We start from the raw sequence: 27,228 nt of genomic DNA on the forward strand, positions 1-27,228 counted from the left end.
TTTAGGAAAACATACATTATTCTGCAGGCAGTTTTGCCTTGGTCAGCTGGGTTCTCATGCCATGACTCAAGCAGCAGGAAAGGCAGGCTGGTCCTGGAACGAAGGGCTTCCTCCCTTCCCATGTCTTCTCCACTTCTATCCTGCCTCAGCTCCAGGAAAGCAGCTAGCTACCCAGACAGCAGCATGGCAGGTGGTGGGATCCACTGCAGGGTTAAAGACAAGGACAGATGGGAGGTCTCTGCGGTAAGGGCCCCTAAAGTCATAGCTGTCCTGTGACCTTTCACCGGGCATGCAGTTAGTTCATGGACCCTTGCTGAGACAAGCTATTGTCTTCTGCTGACTTCAGAGGGAGGACAAGGCATGGGGTGCCAGGATTGTGAAGTTGCTGAACCTAACTGTGTTCTTAGAATGTTCTCCTGCCCCAAAAAGTGTGATGAAGGCACCAGACGGCCCAGGCATCACCCCGCTGACACTATGCTTGTAGGTCATGCCTGTCTTTCTGCTTTGCTCTCTTTTTTCCCACCCTCCAACTTGCCCCCAACCCACCTCTAAGCAGTCGGTGGCATGAAGGCTCTTGAAAATACAGAGTGTGGTTGTTAATATTGTCAACTGGAAAAGATCTAGAACCCATGAAGACAAACCTCTGAGCATGTCCCCTGGGAAATTTTCTAGATTAGGTTAACTGAGGACTGGGGTGAGAAGACCCACATGGAATGTGAGCAGTACCATCCTTTGGGCTGCTGAAGAGAAAGGGCTCAAGTGATGGCTCAACAGGTAAGAATACTTGCTGCTCTTCCAGAGGACCCCGGTTCACTTCCTAGTAGGTAAATGGTAGATCACAACTGTTACTCCAGTTCCATGGGATTCAATGCCCTCTTCTGACCTCCTCAGGTACTGTATGCAGACATGGTGTATAACATGAAGAAAAACACCCATGCCCATAAAAAAAATGGTTTGTTGTGTCTATGTTGTGTTAGTTATGTGGGGTAAACAGATATGTTTATGCTTACATCTCGCCAGAAAAGAGCCACATACTAGAAGACCAGACCAATAGATGTCTGAGCAGCACCTAGGGAAGGGAGAAGAAGTCAGAGCCTGTGCCATGACCATGCTGACAGTGGCTGAAGAGTTGGGTCCTCAAAGTCCCAAGAGTCCACCTTGCAACTCTTAGGAGGGCACCAAGAGTCACTGCCTTCCCACAGCCACGTCCCTCCCACTTGGTCTCTAATGTCCCAAACGGCTTCCTGGTAAGACCTAAGAGGGGAGGGCTGGGATCTCCAGCTCCGGCATGATCAGAATGCTTCACACTTAGCGGGTGTGCAGTGAGGTTGATGTAAGGGTGCATACTACTGACTGAGGGGCAATTCCATAGGTTCTGCAGAGAACCCTAGTCTATCTAGCACACCCCAGTGTAATGGAGCTGCCTCTGCCTGAGGACACCTAATGTGATAATTGGTTCTGATTGTCACCTTGACAGTTTTACCTGGAAAGACAATCTCAGTGAGGGGTTGTCAAGATCAGGCTGGACTGTGGGCCTGTCTCTGGGAGACGGTCTTTGTTGTGTTAATTGACATGGGTTTGGGTCCTGAACTATGCAAAAGTGAGGGTGGTAACTGAGACTTATGCAGTTCTATTCCCACTCTTGGTGGATGTCATGTGACCAGCTGCTTTTAGGGCCAGCCACCTCGATTTTCCTGCAGTGATGGACTTTAACCCAGAGCTGTAAGTCAAACAAACCCTTCTCCATGTTGCTTTTGTCAGGGTACTTTATCACAGCAGCCTAGACCACCAAGGGCCCCACGACAATGGTAGGGTGCAAGCTTGGGCCTGGGATGGAATGGGATGGGATGAGGGCTCAGGTCCAGTTCTCAGCTTCCAGTATATCTTCCTTCATGTCCTTGAGTCTCTGACCTTGGACATTTGTCAAGGACAGGCTCTCTCCTAGCCCCATCCCTCTTTAAATGCCAAACCTGAGCCTTGCCCTCCTTATCTCCCTCTGCCCCTCCTTCAAGGCAGGCTTACCATCCAGGGGCATGGATTGGCAAGCTGAGAGGTGATCCCTGCCGTGCCCACCACGGTGCTTCTGAGACCTTCTTCAGCCTTGCCTTCAGGGCAGAGTAGTACCTGGCAACTAGTATTAGGGTGACATCTACTGGTCAGCTCTAGAATTGAGGTGTTCTAGCCCAAACTGGCAACTAGGATTTATAATCTAGGTTTTTCAAGGTGCAGAGGCTCTGGGAACTAAACTTTGGGGTCTTGGTTCCTCCCCAGAAGCACCGAATCAGGTCAAGGTATTTCTAACAAGTCCATGGGCGATCCGATGCTGCAAGTCTGAGAGCCCCAGTGGCACAGAGCCCATCTCTGCAGAGATGTAAATATTTATGGGGAGAACGAGGCGTAGGTCAGAACACCCAGAGTGTGGCAAGGGAGCACATAGACAGCGTCCTGCTTCTGGGACTCGGGGTTCAGTAGGAAGGTCTGCTGGTGTGTGTTGCCAGTGACGTTCCCCTAATGGGTGATGTCACAGTTCTGTCAGACAGCTCCCACCTGATGTTTGGCAGTGTTGGTCCTGAGCTCCACAGAAAGTGTAAGTTTGGGGCCCAGTCATTGAAATTTGTACTCTGTGGACCGTACCCAGACACCCAGAGCCAGGCAGAACCACTGTGGAGTGTGAACTCTCAAGGCAGGACTGTAGTCCCCCTTATGACTTTCAGAAACGGCTTGTGGAGGAACAAGCAACAAGGGGCTCCCTAACAGTACAATCAAGATTCAAGGGGCCTCTGTGTCAGTCAAAAGGGTGTGTGTTTATCTAGGTTAGGGGATGTCTGACTGTTGTCAAGGTTACAGGCATCTGATGAGCAGGTGTTATTAGTAGGTAGCTGTTTATTTGTTTACTGAAGACTCAGGAAGGCAGGTGTCCCTTTGATAACACAGCGCAGACAGACCAGTGGCCATCACCTCTTCAAGTCTCTAAACTGTCAGACTCACTGACGTCTACCAACAAGTCCGCCTTAGAAGCCCCTGCAGTCTCAAGTGGAATCACCACTGTGCAGGAGCTGCAATGGGGCCAAGTTTCCCATGGCCTCATGATACAACATGAGAGCCTCAGGCGGACTCAGCCACACTCTGGGCAGCCACTCTGTTGGCCCCTGTTTTAGAGATGCTTCTATGTCCTGGTGACCACCTTGTGGTCCCTGCTCTCAGATCCCACGGTGGATCACTTCACAGTAAGAAACTCAAGGACTCAGAGAGAGAGTGGAGAAGTCTATTTTTTATTTTTTATAACTTTCTTCTTATTCTTTGTGTCTTTCACATGACGCATCGTCATCCGTTCACTTCCTGCCCCTTCATATCCACCCTCTGCTCTTGCAACCTCTCCCCACAAAATAAAGTAAAATTTAAGAGAAAAAAAAGGAAAAGTTAATCTCGTCATGAAAGCTGTGATGCGTGTGACACAATGAGTCACGCAGTAAACCCTTGGTCTGACGCCTCTGGTTTCTGTTACACTCTCGATGCTGGGCGCTCACGGGAACTCCTCTTGGTTATCCTGCTGTTGCCGTGTCATGGAGGTCCTGCAGTTCTGGGTCTGCTGGACCAGTCCCTTCCCGTGCTCCAGCAGACCAAAGATGGGGTGGATGTTGGGGTGGATTAACTCATAATTCTGGTTTGGGGCCTAGGTAATTGCAGGGTTGGTCAGCCTGCCAGCTTTCCCTTGTCCTCACCACCAGGGTGCGCTCTCCTGTATTGCCCTAGCTAATTCACCGCTGGTGATCATGAGCAAGAGGCAGGGCAAGCTCTTCTGCTTTCAGTTTCTCAGGGTCGGCTCTCTCCCACACTTACAGCTCTACTGTGACTGTGTGCTCAGGCATGGTGCAGGGGCTGCTCTCCCGAGTGCTGCAGCTGGTGAGGGGCAGGGACAGCTCTCCTGCTCTTATGACCTCAGGGCCAGCTCGCCCACCTGCCTCAGGAGTTGATGGACAGGGGATTGGGGTGGTGGAGGGCATCTCTCCCCACCCATGCCACCACATGACAGATGAGTAATGAGGACAGCTTTCGCAGGCTCATTAACTTCCGTGCTAGCTCACCCACACCTCCACCAATAGAAATGGCTTTATTGTGCTGCCCAGGAGAGCTGCAGGGTCCACTTTCCTGAGTGCCGCAGCTGGTAAGGGGGAGAATTAGCTCCTTCACTCACCACAGGTGGCAGGGTCAGGTAGGGGGAACATCTTTCCCTCGTCCTCACCACCCATGGCAGACAAGGGGCAGGAGGGATGTGGCCGGCTACCCCACTCTGACACCCTCAGGGCAACTAGGCCAGCAGAGTCAGCTCTACTGTGCAGCCCAGGGAAAGGGTCTGCTTTCCTGAGAGCTGCAGTTGGTAAGCGGGAGGGATAGCTCCTTTATCTGTGGCAGGCAGTGGGGGGAGGGGTAAGAAGTCTCCCCACACACACACACCCGACCCACATAAGAAACAAGATACAGCATAGAGCAGTTTTTTTTTTTTTAGCCTTGCAGTATCAGCGTAGAGAAAAGGTACAAAAAGCTGGTGTGCTGCTGTTAGCACAAAATGGTTTTAAATTCCTAATCGCGCTTTTCTGCACCCTAAATTCCCCACTGGCTGAGTTTTTCAGGGAGTCACAGTCACCATCCTGTTGGTTCAGGACACAGAGTTTTTAGCTAAATTAAGTCCTGGGACTCAAGATTCTCCCCTTTTTTATCCGTGGATCCAGTCACACATCTCACAGTGAAACTGGACCGGAATGATTTGTGTCTTACAGCCTGGGGTTGCCTTCCTTTATGTATCTTCTTATGTATTCCGTTTTCAGTCCCCAGTGCTCCCACTCACTCATTCCAAGACCTCATGCTGACCTTAATGTTGACCTTTACGGCCTGATCTAGTCAACCTTGGCTGCAGTTCCTGCCTCTAAAGTGAGACCTGATGAAACAGACCTCACAGCAATCCCATGAAGACCACATCCCCGGAAGGACTGGGGCTCCTTGTGCAGTGTGCACTGTCCCTCCCAGCCCCTGTGCCACCTAACTCTGCTCCTTCCTGTCCTCTTGGGGCTGGGGTGGGGCTTCATGTGACTTGTGTCTATTAATATACACCCCCACATCCTCTGATTGCCAGGGAGACCCAGCAGACAACTCCTAAGTTCAGTCACTAGTATTTGGATGTCCCAAATCTATATGTTAATGGTATTTGGAGGCTTTGCAAGGTGACTGGGGTTAAATGAAGTCATAAGAATAGGACCTCTTGGTGGCATTAATGACTTTTTAAGAGGAAGAGATGCAAACTTGCATGTTGCTGTCTCCGCCCACAATGTTCTGCACTGTGTTTTAATGAGGCACAAGACCGTCATAGAGGCTGGTGTCATGTTCCTGAACCTGTGAGCTAAATAAACCCCTGTTGTTTATAAATTACCAGGTATCAGATATTTTGTTATAGCAATGGAAAATGTATTAAAAACTTGCAATGAGTGACAAGCTAAAAATGGTATCTGCTTTACCAGAAGGTCCCAAGTGAGGGTGATGACCCCTACTTTAGGATGCAGGCAGCAGGGTGATGGACAAACCACACTTTGTGGCATTGGGAGCTGGGGATGCCTATTATGCAGCATCACTGGGTTATCCTGACCAAAACACAGGAAGAACCAGCACCTGCTCCTATTACACCCCAATTCTGAAACCTGAATTACCACCATGAGACCAAAAACAAAGAGCCTTGTTTCACAAGTTGACTTGGGTCCCTCTATCCAAGCGGCGGCAGCTTCAGTAGCAGTAATGACCATCACAGCAGCAACAGGAACAGGGCAGGAGAGGCCCAGCGCAGCAGAAAACAGGGGTTTATAGAGGTGCAAAGGCTTGGGGAATTCCAAGCCTCAGGGCTTGTGATTGGCTGCCCCCTGGTGGCGTGAAGGGGAATTCTAGACTTCCAGACTTGGGATTGGCTGCCCTGTGATGAAGTAAGGGGCCTTTCCAGGCCTGAGGGTAATACCCATCTGCCAGTCACTGCCTGAGGCTCTGATTGGTCTGTTTTCCCTGCTCAGGGATTGGCTGGTTTTGAGTCAAGGGCAAGAATGGCTCTGTTTCTGGGACCAAACTGTGCTTTGTTTTGTTTTGTTTTGTTTTGTTTTGTTTTCTGGTTCTTTCTACGTTTTTAACTCCAGTTTGGGGGCCAAGGCAAATATCTTTGGTATGTCCTGAATCTAGGGACTTAGTGTGTTCTTTTGGTCCTAGTTTAGGGTCTGGGGGGGCTTTTCTCTGGCTCTAGGTTTGGAGACAAAATGTTTCTTCCCCTGGCTCTGGTCCTGTTTTCAGGTTGTTTATTTCCCTGGGTCAAGGCTTGGAGCCCAGCCATTCAGGGCCTGTGTGGGTGCTGCCGATCAGAGGTTTTTCTGGTGCTTGGGTCTCTCACTGCAGTGGGATTCTACAGGAGCCACCCAGGCACCAGGCAGAGTCAGCCCTGTTGCATGCTTTTATTGTCTTCCAGGAGAAAGGGGGCCTTGCTGTAAGCTTGTTCTAACTGTGGTCCGCTCAGGAAGGCCGAGGCTCAGCCTGGGCATGGTGATGTTGGTCCAGATGATTCAACCTGAAAGCCACTGGTCAGAGGTTTCTTCTACACATGATGGAAGGGCCAATTTCCCTATACTCATGACTTGTGACCCACATGTTCTTGAACATAGGGAGAGAGCACAAGATGGAGGCACCTACCCAGGCACCATACTTGGCATATGGAGAGGTGGCCACCTAGAGGGAGAAGAAGGAAATCCACATCCAACACCTCTCTAGACTGATCAGAACGCGATTCAGTAAACACACCTGCCCTAAGACTGACAATTTCAGTTCAATCCCTGGGACCTGCATGGTAGAAAACAGATTCCTTCGAGGGCACTCGGACCTCCACAAATGAGCTGTAGCATGTGCGCACACATATATGCACACACACGCACGCACACATAATAAATAAGGATAAAAAAACTACTCTTGGGCCTGGAGGATGGTTCAGTGGATAAAGATCATCCCACCAAGTCTGTACCTTGTTTCAGATCCTGGGATCCACACACTAGGAGAAAAAAAATGGCTTCCACCGGTAGTTCTCTGACCTCAGCAAACACTCTGTGACATGTGCGCACACAGAGACACAAGGAGACAATAAGAGCAATTAAAACTTCCTGTTTAGAAAACATTCCCTCGGAGGCTAGAACAATGGCTGAGTGGTTAAAAGCACCTGCCGCTTTTCCAGAGGCCCTGGTTCGGTTCCCAGCACCCACATGGCAACTCACAACCGTCTCCAACTCCAGGTCCAGGGATCCGACACCCTTTCCTGGCCTCCATGGGCATTGCATGCACACGGTGCACATACACACATGAAGGCAGACACTCCTACACATAAAATAAAAACAAACCTTTTAAAAAGATAGTCACCGAAAAAAAATTAACTGCTCTGATTGGGACCCATAATGTCCACAACTGGAAGAATCTTGTGGCAGTCCTCTCTCCCCAGTGAAAAGACAATTTTTTAATTGGGAGGTGTTGAAGTTTTGGTGGCACACCTTGCGATCCCAGCACTCAGGTGGCAGAGGCAGGAGGATCTAGAACAGGCTGGTCTACACAGCAAGTTCCAGGCCAGCCAGGACTGCACGGTGAGATCTGTTCCAGAAGAAAGACTGGGGGGATGGACTCAGGCATGAGAACCTGAGTTCAGATCTTCAGAACCCATGTATAGCGTGGACAAGGCCTCTGTGTCCTCATGCATACACACATGAATTCATATAAAAGACAAAAGGAAGCTACATGTTCTTCCTGGCTTCCTAGAGCGCCCCCAACCCCTCTGGAGTATCCACTCTGATGCCACCTTCTGAGAGATGACCTGTGTTCCACACCCCAGCCCTGTCACTCTCCACCCTACAGACTACAGCCCCTCCCCATCTGCCCCTCCTGCTGTACTAGCTTAGCTTGTTGTCATTGGCCCCCTACACACACAAGGATGCAAATCTAGGTTTTGCTATTGGTGCATCCTCAAATAGAGAGAACAGAACCTGGAGACTCTAGAACTGCGCATGGGTCAATCCCTGAGGCTGCTGGTGAGGTTTGGGCCAGTACCTTCACACACACGTCTGGAGAGACCAGCTTTGATATCTCTCTCTGCAGTCGGAGTCGTAGACCTGAGAAGGCACCAGTGCCACCAGACAGCATGATATGACCAAAAAGAGTCTTCCAGTGGGAGTGGTCGCAGGACGTGATGCTCTGCTGGGCCTGCATGTGAATGCCCGGGTTGTTTCTCCCTGGTGGACAATGCACAAGAGGGCTTTGGGATCAAAGGTTCCCATTTTTAGTATTGTGGGGAGGGATACTTCCCAGGTTCTGGATGGCTCCAAGTGCCACTGAGCACCTCAAGGACTTCAAGCAGGTCACAAACCTGGCCTGCCAGCATCATCATTGATAAGAGTTGACATCCCGTGCCTCAGATGAGGCTGGCATCACCTGTTTTGTGGGTGTCTGTGGGGCAGTGTCCCAACTCAGTTAGCCTTGGAAAGTGCCACCAAGTAATTGCTTTTACTTGTCATTTGTTGCAAAACCAAGTAACTAACACCAGCCTTGAATGATGGATGTGAAGAACTATCACAGTGGAGTGGCTCCGGTGTGCCTGGAAGAAGGCTCTGCTGCCATCAGGAGCCTGAGGCTGCATTCTGCCCTGGGACCCACCTGGCCTCTGTGGAGTACTTTAATGACTTCCCCACACTGGCATGTACTATGCCTTTCAGACTGTGTGCTCTACCATGCCTACAATCCCACATCTTGAGAAACCGAGGCAGGAGGGTTGCCGCACGTTTCAGACAAGCCTGGGCTACATAATGAGTTCTAGACTAGCCTGGACTACAGAGCAAAAAAAAATCTGTCTCAAAAAGCAAAAGCAGAGAAAGGCTGCATGTTTGCACTGTATGGCGGGGAAGAGAGAGCTAAGCTCTGCCGGTTACAGTGTGTGTCCTGTGGGGAAGGGGCAGATGAACTTAAGCCTTTATCTTAAGAAATGTTGACTTTCCATGTTGTCCCTGAACTCTCATTTTCCCTTTCCATGGAGATTTCATAGTCCATCACTTTCCTGTTTGTAGAAACTGACTCACTGTATGGCCCAGGCTGACTATGAACTCATGGCCATCTTCCTGCTTCTGCATCCCAGTGCTAGGTGACAAGTGTGTACCATGAGAGAGAAGGTGATACTGAGAGTTAATACTGAAGGACCTAGAACCCCCATGGAGACAGGCATCTGGGTGGGTCTGAGGGAGTTTCTAGATTGGGTTAACTGAGGTGGGAAGACCCACTCTGAATGTGGGCGGCACCATCCCATAGGCTGGGGTCCTGTGTGATAGAAAGAAGAAAGAGAGCTGAGCACCAGTGTTCTCTAAGTGGAGATTGCACGCTGGTTTCCCGGACACTCTGACCTGAATAATCACACAAAAACTATAATTACAACACTGTTTGGACAATGGCTCAGGCATATTCCTAGTTAGCTCTTACATCTTAAATAACCCATTTCTATGAAACCACGTGTCACCACGATGCTGTGGCCTACAGGTAAGTTTCCAGCATCTTTCTCCTTTGGCAGCTACATGGCATCTCTTTGATTCCACCTACTTTCTCTCTATATCTCTGTTCAGATTTCCCGTCTGGCTTTATTCTGCCCTGCTAAAGGCCAAAGCGGCTTCTTTATTGACCAATGGTAATGGCATACAGAGGGGAATCCCACATCAATGTTCCTCTTTCTACATCCTGTCTGTAGATGTAGTGTGACCAGCTGCTTCATGCTCCTGATAGACAGTAACCTTGAACTGTAGGAGTCAAAATTCTTTTCTTAAGCTGCTTTTGCCAGGAATATTTTTCACAGCAGCGAGAAAACCAACTTACACAGTAGTCAACCCAACACTCATTAAAAATCCTCTGGAGCCAGGTGGTGGTGGTGCACACCTTTAATCCCAGCACTCGGAAGACAGAGGCAGGTGGATCTCTGTGAGTTCCAGGCCAGCCTGGTCTACAGTGTGAATCTCAGAACAGCCAGGGCTACACAGTCTATGAATCATCATCATCATCATCATCATCATCATCATCAAAAACCCTCTGGCATTTAGATGTTTACAGCTCTCACAAACTGCGATTGCTTCTGCCTCTGCCTCCACTGTCTTCACCGTTCCGTTTCAAAGTTATAAGTAGCACGCTGCTGAAGAGAGTGGCTCTCTGCTGCTCTCCGGCTCATCTGCGATTGGGCTAGGAACTCTGGGTGGAGTCGAAGGGTCAGCAGAGTGACAGAAGCATAGGAGGCAGCTGAGTGAGTGGCAGCCAGGACCAGGGAAGCTTTCCAGCAGGAAGCATATTGCTCCTGAAGCAGAGTGTTCCGCCACCACCCTTCCCACGCCTTTCTTCCCTCGGCATTCTGTGTGAGTGTCCACTGGCCCGCTGCCCCCGATCCTGGACTCACCGATGAGGCTGGTGTTGAAGAGCGCCTCTGAGCACGTGAGTGCCTCCTGATCCAGGTTGACTTCCTTGCCATCGGGCAACTGGAATTTCTTCTGTTGGGAGGGTACTATGTTTTTTGACACTTCCAAGTCATAGTCCAGGGCCACATAGCAGTGTTTCTCTTTCAGGTCTCGGATGTACTCACGGTCGGCTGCAGGGTAAGGAGGACATATAGAGCACTACTCATGAGAGTGGGCATAGGAGGGTGGACTCACTCCTAGACGGCCACTGTGTTCATGCAACCCTGTGAGCAGGGTCTTGGCCAGGCTGTGGGCCAGGCTTTAAAGGGGCAGGCATGAGGAAGTAACCTTCCCTTCACAGGAGGCACTGAGCTGGGTCTCTTCAGCTACCATGTATGGTGTTTGTGGGGCCTAGAAAATCCAATTCACAGTTATTACCTGGGCATTTTGGACACCACCACCCTTCACACCTGCTGGGCATCTGGAGGGCTGGCCGTGACCGGTGAGGCCGCTTGCCTGGAAGACCTGGCAATGGATGCCCCTTTCCTTCCTAGGTTTCTGACAACAGGTTTGAAGCCCAGATATGCCTTTTGATTAGGCTTTTGTGTGTTATCTGCCATTGTCCTTGAGCTTTGACTAAAAGGGACTTCCCTCACTGCTTACCCAGAGAGCTCACCTGGTCTTCGGCTTGCAGACTGCCAGCTGCTGCTTCCGCCGGAATCACCCTCCACCATCTCCTTCTCCTCCAACTCTTCCTCCATCTCTTCCTCCAACTCACCCATCATCTTCCTCCTCTACTTCATCTTCTTCAGCTCCCCTTCCTCTTCCAACCCTCCTCCATCTTCTCCAAGTCTTCCAGCTCCTCCCTTTCTCCCTCCAGCTTCTCCGTGGTCTCCTCCTCTAACTCCTGCTCCAACTCTTCCTCCCCTCCTGATTTCATTCCTCCTTATTCCTTCTCCTCCTCCCTCCTCTTCCTCTTGCTCTTCTTCCCCTCCCCCCTTCTCCCTCCTCCTTTCATTCCAATTGTCCACTCCTCCTCTCCACTTCCTCCTTCTTCCTCTTCTTCTGAAACTGAATCTCATGGAGCCCAGGCTATCCTCTAACATACTTGTAGCCGAAGATGTCCTTAAACTCCTAATCCTCCTGTCTCTGCCTCCCAGCGCTATGATTACACGTGTGTGCTGCCACTCCTGGCCTAAGCCAGCCTCCTTGCCCATGTCTCCTCCACCCTCCTTCCAGAGCCTGGAGGCCCCTCTGCTCCTCCCCTCCAGCAAATGGTGCTGTCTGCTGCTCCCTTCTCTGTCCCTGGCTTCTGGGCTCTGCTGCATCCCAATGTTTCCCTCCTTTGCCTGATCTAGGTTTGGGTGAGACAACTGAGACAATTCTGGATCACATCCCACCTCTGTCATTTACTTGACTAGCTAATTAATTATACTTAGGCAAATTAATTATTCTTTTTTATTTTGTCTTTTTGTGTTTTTTCCTTTTATTTTTTTTTATTTTGTTGTCCTTTTTAAACTTCCACTCCCTTCATCTGCAAGGATGAGTATAATTCGCATGGAGTATGCTGGCAGGGCAGATGGACGGTGTACACATGGATCTTGCTAAGAGTGGGCAGCAGAAACATGGAAGGATTCCGGCCTGATCAGTTTAGCCATCCTTCTAACTCATGCTATCCTTTAGGGCTCCAGGGTTCAGCCTTCTACTCCTTGTCTAAGATCAGAAAGGCCAACGGCCTATTGGAAATGCATGCTGTATAAGCTAAAATTCTACCCCAGGAAGAGGGCACAAAGGGGGTCGAGCATTATCCTATCTAAGCCCTTAATCAAAGACCCAAGGTCCTTGCTGCTTACGGGGTACTGATCAACTCTCATCTGCAAATAGAATAATCATATGCACCCTCAAAGGAGAGCGCCAAGACAATGAGACCCTGTTTCAAAAGAGGTGGATGGCATTCATAAGGTTGCACCATGAGGCACACACACACACACACACACACACACACACACACTGACAATGAAGAACCTTATAAACAGAGCATTGGCTTACGCATCTGAGAGTAATTGTTTCCTACCTGTGCTCACCAACAAGCTCCCGCTGTCTGAGAGCAGCTTCAGGAGGTATGCGGTCAGGTCTTGACCAGCTATGTCCAGCTTGGTAGATGACAGTTGCAAAGGATAGCCATCGATGATAGGCACGAAGTATGTCATCCCTTCTCCAGATTCAATAGTTGTTCCTACTCAAGAGATCATTCTGCCATCAGGTGGGGTGCACAGCACCCCTTGTCAATTGTTAGTTCTGTAGGAAGGGATGGTAGAGGGAGCAATAGCAGAAGGGAGGGTGCCAAGGAGCCAGCATCTTCCTAAGGAACATTAACCAGAATGAAGGCTGACTGGCAGGTTTGAATGTAAGCCTGTAGGTTTTGTTGCTAATTGAAACATGCAATTTTACCAATAGCTGCCAAAGAGACAAGAGAGGAAGTGTTGCCTGGGCCTGGGCGGGTACTAGGACTCTCTGGGAGGTGCCCTGTGTTGGGAAAGCCTGAATACCATGCCAGAGGTGTGTGCTTTAGTTAGCAATGTCTCCAAGTGTGCTGGTTCAGAGAGGGTGTGACGTAGTAAGGTCTACTGCATGTGACACAGTAGCTTTTGGGGCAGACTGGGCTCTAGGAATTCTTGGTTCTCTCCTTTTCCTTGTTGAGCCTGAAGACCAAGAACGAACCACTTCAACTAAGCAGAGTTGTGTCCAGGGGACTTTCCCTTCCAGCTGTGACAGGGAACAGAGTTGGTCCTCTCTCGCCTGCAACAGCTGAAAATGACAGAATCTCTTCCCAAGACATCGGCCATCACACACCCACACACCATCCCCGGGAGACGGGAGAGGAACACAGTAGATCATTGTCACTCATGACCACAGACACAAGACTCCAAAGTGAAATTTGGGCAAATTTATTGCAAACCATGTGGGTTTTAAAAGAATTAAATGGCCTTTGTTCCACAGCTCAGGATCAATCCTAATTCACATGATTGCACAATAGGTACCTGCTCCAGCTTCATTTCTGTTGCTTTGATAAAAACACCCTGACAGAAACAGCTTAGGAGAAAAGGGGTTCATTTCAACTTATAATTCTAGGTAATAGTCCACCATATGAGGAAGTTAAGGCAGTGTATCCATGGTCAAAAACAGGGAAGCCAATGCTTGCATGCTGACTTCCTTGCTTGCTTGTTCTCAGTCCATTTCCCCTCTCATACTGTTCAGGATGCCCTGCCTGGAATGGTTCCGCCTGCAGTGGGCTGGGTCTTCCCACATCAGTGAACTTCTTTAAGATAATCCCCACAGACGTGGCCACAGGCAAAGCCAATGCAGACAATCCCCCTTTGGGGCTCTCTTCCCTGGCAATTCTAGGTCACAGCAAGTTATCAACTCTAACAACACTATGCACAAATTGCATTTTGACAAAATCCAGTATTGAGTCCTGATTAAAAGAAGACATTCTCAGTAAATAAGATACAAGAGAACTTACTTAAACTAGCGAAGAAAATGTGAACCCCACGGTTGATGCAGTTTAACACTGAGACTAACGATCTCGCCCTAACTGGGGGAAAGACAACGATTTGTGTCCTCACCGACTCCTCAGAACAGTGAAGCCTAGGCAGGCAGCAGAAAAGAATGAAACAAATTGAAAAACAAACAAACAAAAAAACCACCTGGCTTGGAAATAATAAAATAAATGTTATTTGTCAAAAACATATTTACTCGGCACTGGCCAGACGGCTTGGACAGGTTAAGGTACTTGCTACCAAGCCTCTACAGAATCTATGAAAAATGAGCTTAATTAGAGTATCAAGGTACAAAACCAGTGTATAAAAATCAACTGCTATCTGTGCAATAGCAATGAGCAATCACAAATGAAGAGATGACCTAGTTGGTCAGTGCCTGCAGCACATACATGAGGACCCGAGTTCAAATCCCCAGCATCCACATAAAGGTTGGGGATGGTGGCACATGGCTATAACCCTAGCTCTGGATAACTGAGGTTGGGGGATAGAGACAAGTTGGTCCCTGGGTGCAATGGCCAGTCAGTCGAGCCAATTGGGCGTCTCTAGCCTAGGTTCAGTGAGTCAAGACGCTGTTTTGTTTTTTTTAAAAAAAAAAAAGTAATAAAACGGACAGTTCTAAGGAAGGCTTTTGATGTCAACCTCTATCTTCCACATGCACATGGACAAGAACACAGACACACACTTGCATGTACGCACACAGAGCACACAGAAACATGCATGCACACACATTCACTGTGTTAGTCTTTTCATCCTTGTGATAATGACTGGAGAGAAGCCATTTAAAAGGAGGGAGGATTTTTGGCTGATGGTCTATGCATTTGGCCCCAGTGTTGAGAGACTGAACATCGTGGCAGGAGCATGGGCCAGAGGCAGATGCACTCAAGAATGGCAGACAGGAAACAGAGAAAACAAAGATGGGACAGACAGACACTGTAAGGGCCTGCTGCCACAACCTATTCTTACCAACGAGACCCTGTTCTCAGTTCCCATTGCCTCCCAATCACTGAGGAATTGTGAACCCATCAAAAGCAGAGCCCTTGGGATCAGTCACTGCCCGAAACCCACGAGCAACAGCCCCACAATAACTCAAGCCTGCAGGCAACATTTCACCCTCAAACCACAACAGATAAATCTATTTTCAACAGCATCAGAACCTGAGCGATGAAGGGCAGGCACAGTCTAGACACCGCGAGTCCTATCGCAGTGCCAAGAGGGACCGGAGACCTCTCAGACATGCCTTGGTTTCTAGATGCTGCTAAGATTCCGACTCTTTCAAAATCAATCCATGCTTTCAACACAGCCCCAAACAAAACCCAAGGACATGCGGTGCTGAGGGTTTTTTGCTTGGTTGGTTTTTGGTTTCCCTTGTTTTCAGAACTGACAACCTGATTCTAAAATCCTTGCAGGAATGCAGAAGACCTAGCAAAGACCACATCACAAATTTAAGACATTCATACAAATTACCTCATTTCAAGACTCAGTATAAACCACGGTCATCACGGCCATGTGGTATTGGCCTACATAAGGAGAAAAAAAGATGGATGGGATAGGGCCATGAACTGAAAGTCAGCTGGGGTGTTCATGGGAAAGTCTTTTTCAAACACACAGAGGTGTTGTTTCAAGGAAGGAAAAGGAATCTTGTCTCTCTTTTAGTTTACAAAATGTGATTTTTATTACTATTTTCTTAGGGTTTAATAATGGCACAAAATAACAGGTTTCACTGGGACAGCTTCATACTTGCTAGTTTGGTCACGTGGTCCATTCTCTACTTCCTCGTGGCAGCATCCTGGTCCCAAATAGGCCCCTTCTATTTTCTTTTTTAAAAAACTTATTTTTATGTTATATGTATTGGTGTTTTTGCCTCCTCTCCTCTCTCTCCTCTCTCTCTCTCTCTCTCTCTCTCTCTCTCTCTCTCTCTCTCTGTGCGTGTGCATGTGTGTGTGTGTGTGTGTGTGTATGTGTGTGTGTGTGTATGTGTGTGTGTGTGTGTGTGTGTGTGTGTATACCACATTCCTACTTGGTGCCCTTTCTTGGAGGCCAGCAGAGGGTGCCAGATCCTTAGGAACTTAAGTTACAAATGGTTATGAGCATCCATGTGGGTGCTGGGAAATGAGCCTAGGTCCTTTGACAGAGCAGCCAGTGTTCTGAACTGTTGAGCCATCTCTCCAGCCCCTACTTTCTTTTCTTAATATTTTTTTCAACATTTGAAAATGTTGTATATTGTGCAATGCTTTTTGATCATGTCTCCCTCCAACTCCCTTACTGGATCATCCCCTCTTCCTCCAACCTCATGTCCTCCACATTTTTGTTGTTGTTATTGATGCTCCTGAGTCTGGGAGTGCTGCCTGTAGGCACGTGGGTGTATGCCTGCACTGAGAGACCAGGGGCCTACTAATATCCCTGCAAATGAGAACGTCTGGAAAGAAGCTGTGCTGAAGAGAATGACTGACTAGAACTTCATTACCAACAAGAGCTTAGAATGTTGCAGGTCCGGAGACTAATTATCTTATCTCAGGTTAGCCTCTGGAACAGCCTTTCCTAGCCTGCCACTGTGGTGAAATTAAGTCCTGTGACTAATAGTTAGGAATTTTTGGAATCTATTAACTTAGAAGACCCACTGGCTTCCACCAACCCAAAAGCTAAGAATGTCGTCAGAGAACGTCTTGGGCCTATAGAAAAGGTTCCTATATCTTGCAGTAACTGCCTCTCTGCTGTAGCCACCAATGTGTTTTAACCTTGCCTTGATCTGACTTTCATTGTTCTAGAAAACAATAAAACATCATGAAGCTGCTTCCACACTGGGAGATGGAATTTGGGGCAACTTAAATCTGTGCTCCTGGGCCATTGTCACTTAAAATGGCTCCATAATAAACTACCTCTTATTCCTTTAAGGTGAGAGCTGTGGTGTATGTGTGTGTGTGTGTGTGCTGTGTGTGTGCTGTGTGTGTATGTGTGTGTGGTGTGTGGTGGTGTGTGTATGTGTGTGTGGTGAGTGGTGGTGTGTGTATGTGTGTATGTGGTGTGTGTGTATGTGTGTGTGTGTGTGTGGTGTGTGGTGGTGTGTGTATGTGTGTGTGGTGTGTGGTGGTGTGTGTATGTGTGTATGTGGTGTGTGTGTGTGTGTGTGTGTGGTGTGTGTGGTGTGTATATATATGTGTGGTGTGTGTATGTGTGTGTGTGGTGTGTGTGGTATGTGTATGTGTGTATGTGGGGGGTGTGTGTGTGTGTGTGTGTGTGTGTACACCCCAAAGGAGAGTGACCCTCCCTGCCTCAGTGCTCATCCATTGTCCACAGCTAAGAGGAATCTTTTTAACAAACCCCACAGGAGTAACAACACATTTCATTCCTATCTTACACGATACATTAAAAATCCATATTCAAAATGGACCATAGAACAGAATGTTAAACTAAAATCTATGAATGTCTAGAAGAAAGCAGAAAGCCTTTGGGTCCAGCAAATGATTTTGGGTGTGGCACCAAACATGAAAACACTGATAAACGGGACTCTCTTGAAAAGACTGTAGGAAGGTAAGTGGAACCACAAACACAGGACGGACGCTCAGGGCCCCTGCCACGGAAGTAGGAGCACACAAGGGTGTGCTTAGAGCCACCCTGTCACTGAAGGACAATGGATAGTCGACACACACAAACACAGGAGAGTATGCTCAGGGTCCTTGCTCTGAGGGGAGCATATATTAATATCAGGAGGGAACACCACAACACTTCTATGAGAATGCCCACAATAAGAAGACTGGTCATTCCAAGAGCAGGCAGGCAGGATGGTTAGTATCACCAACTTGATAGGATCTAGAATCACCAAGAAGGAGATTCCAGGTTGTATTAACTGGAGAGGGAGGACCCACCCTGAATGCTGGTGGCACCATGCCATGGGCTGGGGTCCTGGGAGGAATACAAAGAGCAATAGCTTTCTCTCTCTGTTTCTTGACTGTGGCTGCAAGGTGGCCAACTGCCTCACGCTCCTGACGCCACGCCTTCCCTGCCATGGCAGACTGTGTCCTCAAACTGTGAGACGAACCATCCCTCCCTTCCTTCAGCTGCTCTGTCAGGAACTTTGTCACTGAGGTGAGAGGGGCAGCTCAGCAGAGCCAGGGGAGAACACAAGAGTCACTATTGCTCCACACGCTGCAGGGAGATCCACTCAAAGCCGTGCAAATATTAGAGGAGTTTCACCAGAACCCCCAAACCAGAAACACCCCAAACTTCCCTCCACAGATACGTAGACAAAAGCTTGGCGCAGTCCCGATGTGGCACCACACTATCGTGGCTCAGCAAGAAGGGAAAGTGAACTATTGAGGCCAGCGAGAGCGTGAAAGAACCTCCACATAGTGAATGGAGAGAAACGGCGACTGACGGCCGCATGCTGGCTGCACAGTGCCATTCACAAAACCCAGAAAATGCAGGCGTCGTCTCAATGGGTGGGAGGGGCAGAATAGCACAATGGCATCCTTGGGTGTGGTTGCAGTGGTTTGCAAGCATACGTGTGCGTTAGAGTTCCTTAATGCTGTTAATTTTGTTTAGTAACGCCTTAGCAAATGGGTTAAGAAAAGAAAATGAGTCAGTATTCTAGAGGTGTTCTGGGGCACCAGGAGAAAGAAGGGAAGGGGTGAGAACAGGAGCCAGGTGTGCGTAAGAAATAATTTATGATGGTCCAATTTCAGAATATGATGTGTTCAGAGCTCACCAGAGGACCACAGGTAAGGATGCTTTAGGTCCCTGTTCTCCCCAGCTAGCAACTGGCAACTGCTCTTTTTTAGTTTATCTTAGGTTGAAAAGTAATAGTCTGACAGGTGACTGAGCTGAGTATCTGGGGCGGGGGGAATCTGGAGTCCCAGGAGGACAGGGATTTGGAGGAAAGGACTAGGCTGGACAAGAGGAAGACTTAATTCCCTGGAGAACCAGCTTTTGGGAAACAAGGGGCAGGGGTGCTTTTGCAATCAGGGACCATAGAGCCACTGTTTGGGGACCAGAGCTGAGATTCATCAGGTGATCCACTACTTCCTGTAGCTCCAGCTCCAGGGGCTCTGCTTCCAGTTTCTGAGGGCACGGGACACACAGACACACACACAGAGAGACACACAGACACACACACACACATTTAAAAAGTAATTCTGAAGAAATAAAAACAAAGACCAGTTTTGCACCAAATCATACCTGCAATTTTGCATTTACTCCAGGCTGATACCCAGCTGTACAAGGTCAGAAAATAAACTGCCTCGCTGTTCACTCCTCTGAGTCTCTGGTGCTCTTATTAAGAAGTGAGGGTCATTGTGAGCTTTGAAGAATGTCCTTCGCTATTTTTAATGAACACTTGTGTGTGCACCTGCACACACGTGTGTGTGTGTGTTTCCTCACATGCATGTATGTATGTGGGGGTCAGAGGACAATCCTCAGGAGTCAGTTCTCTCCTTCTACCATGATTGAACTTGGGTCATTAGGCTTGGCATCTTCACCTACTGACCCATCTTGCCAGCCTCCTCCTACCCTTTTATTTGTCTGGCAGAGGCTGTATGTTGTGGTGAGAATTCCCAGCCTCAAGAACTAGACAGTGTGTCTGGGAAGGATGGGGATCCCACAGGGTCACTCACCAGAGGTTCTGCCAGCAGCGTACATGGAGAGGACCCCTTGATTAGCCATGTACAGAGCGGGGACGTTGAAGGTTTCAAATAGGATCTGGGGAGGAAGATTGGCATGCTGGCTGACCAGGTGGCACACACTGCCCGGGTGCTCATGAGTGCCTCTTGCAACAAGCTGTGAATCCAGGAAAAACTAACCCCAGGATGGCCAACACCTACCTCCAGCTAACTCTGCTGTGAAGTGGCTGTTCTAGTTTCATTCTGCGGCTTAGATAAAAACACTCTGGTCTAAAGCAACTTAGGGGAGGAAGGGGTTTATTTGGTGAATACTTGCTGGTCATGGATCATCACTGAGGGAAGTCAATGATGCATCAGGGAAGGAACACAGGGCAGGAACCACAGAGGAACAATGCTTGCTGGCTCATTCAAAGGCTTACGCTCAAGCTAGCTTTCATATACAGCCCAGGACCACCTGCAGGAACGATGCTGTCCGTAGTGGGCTGGACTCTCCTACATCAGTTAACAATCAAGACAATCTCCCACATACATGCGCAAAGGCTAATCTGATAATGACAACTAATTGAGACTGTATTTCAGGTGGCTCTAGGCTGTGTCAAGCTGACAGTTTTAGACACTTTTTATAATGTAAAGTGAGAAGACTGGTTGGATCAGGACATAGTGGCGAGACCCACCGGGGGTCCCACCTGGCCACTGGACAGTGCCAGCATTGTGAAATGGTTAGTGTAAGATGAGGCCTATGAGTTCAGAGTGTAAGCAGGCTTTGTGGTAAATCTTCCTGTCACTGGGCACTGCAGTCTGACTCCCTAATGAGCGGCTCTTGGACATGCTCTTCCTGCTTGTGCTTGACTGCCAGTCAAATGTCTAGTCTGACTAAGCCCTTGCCTTGTACCAGCATCTGTATCTTGCAACAATTGTACAGAAGATCACTGCTGATCACCTTCATGCCAGCAGGTGCGGTCCTAGAAAGGGCTGCTTGAAACTGGTTCATGGAGCCACTTTGCTGTGACTACACCTGCAAGTATCTGTCTAGGCGAGTGCTATTGAGTCAGGGGCTGCGGAGGGCAGGTGGTTTGTCCAAGGTGGAGGAGAACCCAGGAGGGAATAGCCCCAGCCATGACAGCCAATCATCTGCTTTTCTCATCAGACTAGACTTGAACCTTCATCTCTGTGTGTCTTTGTCCTGCTGGGCTCTGCAGGGAGCACACCCACAGCTCCAGGCAGTAGAGACTGAGCTCCATTACTCAGCCCTGCCTTGGTAGTTCCTCATAGGCCTCCATCTTGGTGCACACACACACACTCTCGCTCCGTGGTCTACTATAGTTGAGGAGTGGACAGGCAGTTGGGTTGGGTCAGTCTCATCCCTCTCTTGTCCCACTCTAGTTTGCTGAAACCCTCATGGCCTTTAGATGCTTTTGGGGGGGGGAAGCTAATTACACCCAGTCCTCAGGGGGCGTCAGCTGTGGCCATTTCCATGATCTGACTGTCCACACTGGGGTGGGGGTCAGTGACCAGTTTGGGGCTTGTTGGATATGAGCTCACACATGGGTCTAGGTAGCCTCTGAGATATGCACACGATGCCTTGGCCTTGGGCCTGCATATGGGGGCCTACTCACTGCAGGAGATCCCACTGAGCTCCAGGGATGCCAGCCAGATGCTTGGCCGCCTGTTTAATTAGCTTTCCTGTGTTCTCTATAGAAGCTGAGCCTTAGGAGGAGAACTCTGGCAGCTGGGGAGGGGGACAACTTCCTGCCGTGACTGCACCTAGCCCCACTGCAGCCTGAGGAGGACTCCGCCGTCCATGCTTGGCTGGAGCACTCACAGACAGTGATCCACCCTTAAACTCCATCAGTCCACCACTAACTCCATCATGGCAGGAAGGACCAGGACGAGGCCAGAGGCAGGGAACTTTTAAGTCAGGACAGAACAGCAGCCTCCCTTCCTGCCTCACCTGGCCCCAGACCCCATTACCTGAGTCATTCTACATTTAACGTCTGTGCTGTTTAGCGGTGGCTCTGTTATCATTATAGGGTGCTGCTCGGGGGCGACGTGGAGCACCTGGTAGAAGGAGTGATGCCAAATCTGCAGAGAGAGGACAGAAGGCGGGTTGTTTGCTGTCCAGAAACACGCTGGCTGTTATCTATCATTCATATATTGATCTATGTATCAGATAAATCTATTACCTATCTAAATCATCTTTCTGTCTTCTGTTTACCAACTAGTCTCTCTATAGATATTGTCTACTATCGGCAAATCAATCCCACACCAGTTATGTTTTAAGGGGTTATTTATTTTGGGGGGTAAAACTTACATACACCATAAACCGTCAGGAAGGGAGCCTAGTCGCTGGAGCAGGAGCCGGGAGCAGGAGCCTGGAGCAGGAGCCGGGAGCAAGCACCGGAACCAAGAGAGCCTGATCCGGATCTGCTTCTCTTTTTAAAAGAGAAATATACCACGCCCCAGTGGACTGGTATTTCAGCAGCTATTGGCTGACGGAGCGGAAGTCGCTCCCCGCTGCACTGTGGGCTCATATTTCAGCGACTATTGGTTGAGGCAGCGGAAGTTACTCCCACAACAGTCTACACCTATCTGTTCATCTCACTACCTGTTCATTGTCTATTATCTGTGTGTACCTTCTCTGTCTATTCTGCATCTGCCTGTGTCTGTGTCTGATGTGGGATTCCCCTCTGCATGCTATGAATATGTTTTATTGCCATTGGTTAATAAAGAAGCTGCTTTCAGTCAGTGGCTTAACAGATTATAGCAAGGTTGGAAGAGAGAGAGAGAGAGAGAGAGAGAGAGTAGGTAGAGTCAGAGAGAAGTCATGTAGTCAGAAACAGACGCCGGACACTGGATGGAACCTTACCAGTAGGTCACAACCACACGGCGATACACAGATTAGTAGATATGGATCTGGGGGCCAGGAAATGAACGAGCAGTCTCCGACTACATGTGTCCATCATCAGTCTATCGATCTACCCTCTCTGTCATCTATCATCTATCTACCTACCAATCACTTATCTAACACAGTGGTTATCAACTTTCCTAATGCTGCAACCCTTTACTATAATACCTCATATTCCAGTGACCACCCAACCACAAAATTACTTGGCTGATACATTATAAATGCAATTCTGTTACTATTATGAATCCTAATGTAAATATATGATAGGCAGGATATCTGATATGTAACTCCAAAGGGGTCATGACCCACGGGTTGAGAACCGCTGGCCTAACATCCATCTATCCATGCCTACCATTTACTACTTAGCTACCATCCATCATCCCTATTATCTATCTATTCTATTCCTGCATCCTTCTGACAAATCAGTACAGCTGAGATCCAGATCTGTAGATTTCAAATCTAAAGATTTAGTAAACTAAGAATCAAAAATGTTTGGGGAAAAACGGGGGGCATGGACTGTACCTCAGTTGGGAGAATGTTTCCCTAGCGTTCATAAGGCCCTGGGTTCCATCCCCAGCACTACTTAAACCAGGTGTGGTGGTGCACACCTGAAATCCCAGCACTCAATAGGTGGAGGCAGGAGAGTCAAAAGTTCAAGGCCATCTTCAACTGTATAACAAGTTAGAGGCCACCCTGGGCTATATGAGACCTTATCTAAAAAAAAAGAAAAAGAAAAGAAAAGAAAAGAAAAGAAAAGAAAAGAAAAGAAAAAAAGAAAAAAAAAGCTGTTACTTCCTTGTCACTGTTCTGATATTTTTGGTTGTGAGCCTAGCCTCTAACAGCTGAGCCATCTCTCCAACCCTTTGTCACTTGTTCTTTAAGCAATTCAGTGCCCGGTAATTTGTGTGGTGACACTGAGGTTTTGTAGCCCATCTAGAGATGACAGGGAGCATATGAAAGGAATGGCTGGTACCCTGCAAGTACTGCCACTGCACACAGAAATCCAGGGATCTGGGTGTCTAAAACGCTCCTGGACCAGACCCCATAATTCCAAAGGATGGTTGAATTGTAGACAGCACCATCAAAACAAGAAGAAGCAGTGTGATCCAGCCTCCAATGATACACCAGGCCTAAAGTTATGGGATGGGGTTGGCAGGGGCTGGCAGGCCCAGCACTGTCTAAGGGTCTCTTGGGTCTGATGGGTGACAGATACATTAACCAAAACTCAGGGATGAGGTGGAAGCACAGGTGGCTTGGCTGTCACAGAGCAAGCCCAGCAATGATGGAAGTTTGCTACATAAAGTGTAGCGTGTAAGCGAGTGTGAGTGTTACAGCTCTGGTGTTGCAAAGACATCCTCACTTATTGGGAAGCCAGGCTACCTAGAGCTGCAATAGGACAGCTCTGGAGGCTGGAGTCCCAGTAGGACAGCTTATTTAGCCCTGGAGGGAAAGGTGTCCTGACTTGCCGGGAAGCCAGGCTACCTGAAGTTGGTGTGCAGTGGGGGATGGTCTCCCAGCAGAATATAGCAACCCTGCTTCTCTCCTAGAGAGCCTCTACAGCTGAATTCTTCCCTGTTTCCCTAAGGGAACGTCCTAGCAGAGCTGTCTGCTTCTTCTTATTCTGTGATCCAAGATGTTACCTCTTCTGCTACACTCTGCTAAAGGCAAGCCCCTGAAGAAGTGTAGCAATTTCCTCTGGCCACAGCGAAAAGTTGTTACTTTTTTTGCCCAGCCCTTCTCAGCCCCCGCAAGGAAACTTATCAGCAAGTTTTTCTGCTCAGTCCCCTAAGAGCTATTCAAGCAACGTTCTTCTATTCTGCAACAGCAAATGAAGATCTTCCCTCAACACTCTTTTGAGAAAGAGATATATTTGGGAAGGAGGAGTCCAAGAGAGCGACTTCCCCTGCCAGAGTGGTGAAGGACAGCAGCCAACTGATCAGGCAGAGGGGCTTATTATATAGGGCTTCTTAGGGATGGAGTTTTCCCAGGGAAAAGTTTTTCTGTACAGAGATTGGTTAGTTTTCCTTGCTCAGGGATTGGTTAGTTTAGTTGGTCGGACGCAGAGACGGCTCTATTTCAGGGTCAAACTGTGTTTTCTCACTGATCCCTTTTAGCCTGTTGGCTCTAATTCTAAGGCCAGGGCGTTATTTCTTTCACTGACTTTGATTCTAGGGAAAAAATGTGTTTCTTTGGCACTGGTTTCAGAGTCAGAGCATGTTTCTTTGGTCCTGGGTTCAGGGATAAAGTGTTCCTTTCCCTGGCTCAGGTTTCAGTTTCTTTCACTGGCTCCTGGGCTTAGAGTCAGGGTGCTCAGGGATTGGTTGGTTTAACTGACTGGTTTCATATTTCAGTTGGTCAAGGGCAGGGTTGCCTTAGGTTTCAGATCCTAGGTGTGTTTCTTCCACTGTCTCTGGGTTCAGAGCCAGAGTGGGTTTCTTTTACCCTGCGACTACAGGTGCCTGCCCAGGACCATGAAGGTGACCTTAGTTAGCTCCATTGTCATCTATAAAATGGAAGAGACCACCCACCACCTCAGGGAGTGTGGGCCTCAGATGACAGCGTTGCCAGAGAGGATGGCCATTCCTTCCTGTAGTAAGGTTCTGCCCTCTGAGTCAAACTGCCACCAGCTTCATTAGATCAGCTGTGCCTGCTTGTAAAAGTCCGTCAGGTGAATCTCAAAAGGCTAAAAGACACTTAAAGAAATGCTCAACTTCCTTAGCCATCAGAGAAATGCAAATCAAAACAACTCTTGAGATTCCATCTTACACTTGTCAGAATGACCTAGGTCAAAAATACTGATGACAGTTTTTACTGGAGAGAATGTGAGGTAAGGGGAACACTCCTCCACAGCTGGTGGGAGTGCAAGCTGGTACAGCCAGCCGCTTTAGAAATCAGTGTGGCAATTTCTCAGAAAATCAGGAAACAACCTTCCTCAAGACCCGGCAATACCACTTTTGGATATATACCCAAAGGATGATCAAACATACCACAAGGACATATGCTCAACTATGTTCATAGCAGCATTGTTCATAATAGCCAGAACTTGGAAGCAACCTAGATGACTCTCAACTGAAAAATGGATAAAGAAAATGTGGTACATTTACATAATGGCATACTACACAGCAGTAAAAAAATAATGACATCTTGAAATTTGCAGGGAAATGGATAGCTTTAGAAATAATCATATTGAGGTTATGTACTTACTCATAAGTGGTTTTTAGACATAAAGCAAGGAAAAACCATCCTACAGTTCACAACCCCAGAGAACCTAGACAACAAAGAGGACCCAAAGAGAGGCGCATGGTTCTATATAGAAAGGAGAAAAAGGCAAGATCTCCTGAGTAAATTGGGAGTGTGAGGATCATGGGAGATGGTAGAAGGTAAGAGAGAAGGAAAAGAGGAGAGTGGAGAAAAATGTATAGCTCAATAAAAACAATAGAAATAAACTCTGAGCTGGGCTGTGGCAACACACACCTTTAAACCCAGCACTCGGGAGGCAGAGGCAGGTTGATCTCTGTGAGTTTGAGGCCAGTCTGGTCTACAAGAGCTAGTTCCAGGACAAAATCCAAAGCTACAGAGTGGTGTAGGAGTTCCTTCTGTCCATGTGTTGCTTTCATTGCTTAATGAATAAAGAAACTGCTTTGGGCCTGATAGGGCAGAACTTAGGTAGGCGGAGAAGACAGAACTGAATTCTGGGAGGAAGAAAGCAGAGTCAGAGGAGACGCTATGGATCCTCTGCCTGTGATGGACGCTGGTTAGAATCTTTCCCAGTAAGCCACTGCCATGTGGCGATATACAGATTACTAGAAATGGGTTAAATCAGGATGTGAGAGTTAGCCAATAAGAGGCTAGAGCAAATGGGCCAAGCAGTGTTTTAATTAATACAATTTCTGTGTGGTTATTTGGGGTCTAAGCTAGCCGGACAGTTGGGATGAACAAGTGGGCCCTCTCCTTTACAACAACAGAGAAACCCCATCTCAGAAAAAAAAAAAAAAAAAAAGTCCGTCAGAACCAGTCTGTGCACTGTTGATGCTCCCTCCTAGGAGAGGATGGGAAAGGTTATTGGATTCTCACCCAGGTATCCAGCCACTCCTTCTACCCATTTATACAACATTCTGCCCTAATTGTCTGTGATCTTGGCTAGGATGGTTTAGGGGCTCCATCCACTCAGCCATCGGTGTAATGGTTATTCTTGGTTGTCAACTTGACTATATCCGGAATTAGCTAAAACCCCAAAATGGCTGGGCACAACTGTGAGGGATTTTTGCTTAGTTATATTTGAAGTAGGAATATATATTTCTGTTCCAGATCTTTTGAGGTGGGAAAACACAGCTCTAATCTGGGTCACACCTTCTGCTGGCAGCCTACAAAAGGATGTGGAAGAAAGCAGCTTAGAGTCAGACTTTCTTTGGACTACCAGCTCCCAAATAATGACATGGAGACATTTTAATTAAAAACAAAGTTGGTCTTAGCTTGTGCTTGTTCCAAATTAGATCTTATAACTTAAATTAACCTGTCTATATTCACCTACATCCTGCCATGTGGCTAGTTACCGCTCCTCAGTATTGTATGACCAGCTTCCTCTGTGTCCTGCTGGCGAATTCTCCATTCCAGATTCTAACCCAAAGTACCTATTCTGCCTGAAAGACCTACCTATTGTCTTCCTGTCTAGCTAA

General features: G+C 48.2%; 1 protein-coding gene across 2 annotated transcripts in view; it reads right to left on the reverse strand.

The window, feature by feature from the left end:
- Positions 1-6,460: 6,460 nt before the first annotated feature.
- Positions 6,461-27,228, reverse strand: part of LOC125415976 (actin, aortic smooth muscle) — a 30,350-nt gene continuing 9,582 nt past the window's right edge. For both annotated transcript variants that reach the window (XM_087908257.1, XM_087908258.1), the window contains exons 4-9: positions 21,619-21,729; positions 19,642-19,726; positions 12,550-12,711; positions 10,478-10,666; positions 8,107-8,288; positions 6,461-6,750 (exon numbers count right to left, since the gene is read on the reverse strand). In XM_087908257.1, coding sequence (XP_087764383.1) covers positions 6,607-6,750; positions 8,107-8,288; positions 10,478-10,666; positions 12,550-12,711; positions 19,642-19,726; positions 21,619-21,729 — 873 coding nt within the window. In that variant the 3' untranslated portion in view covers positions 6,461-6,606. The remainder of the gene's footprint in view (positions 6,751-8,106; positions 8,289-10,477; positions 10,667-12,549; positions 12,712-19,641; positions 19,727-21,618; positions 21,730-27,228) is intronic.

This window comes from Myodes glareolus, chromosome 7 (genome assembly GCF_982192425.1).
Source record: "Myodes glareolus chromosome 7, mMyoGla1.1, whole genome shotgun sequence".
In the NCBI taxonomy this organism is placed as follows: Eukaryota; Metazoa; Chordata; class Mammalia; order Rodentia; family Cricetidae; genus Myodes; species Myodes glareolus.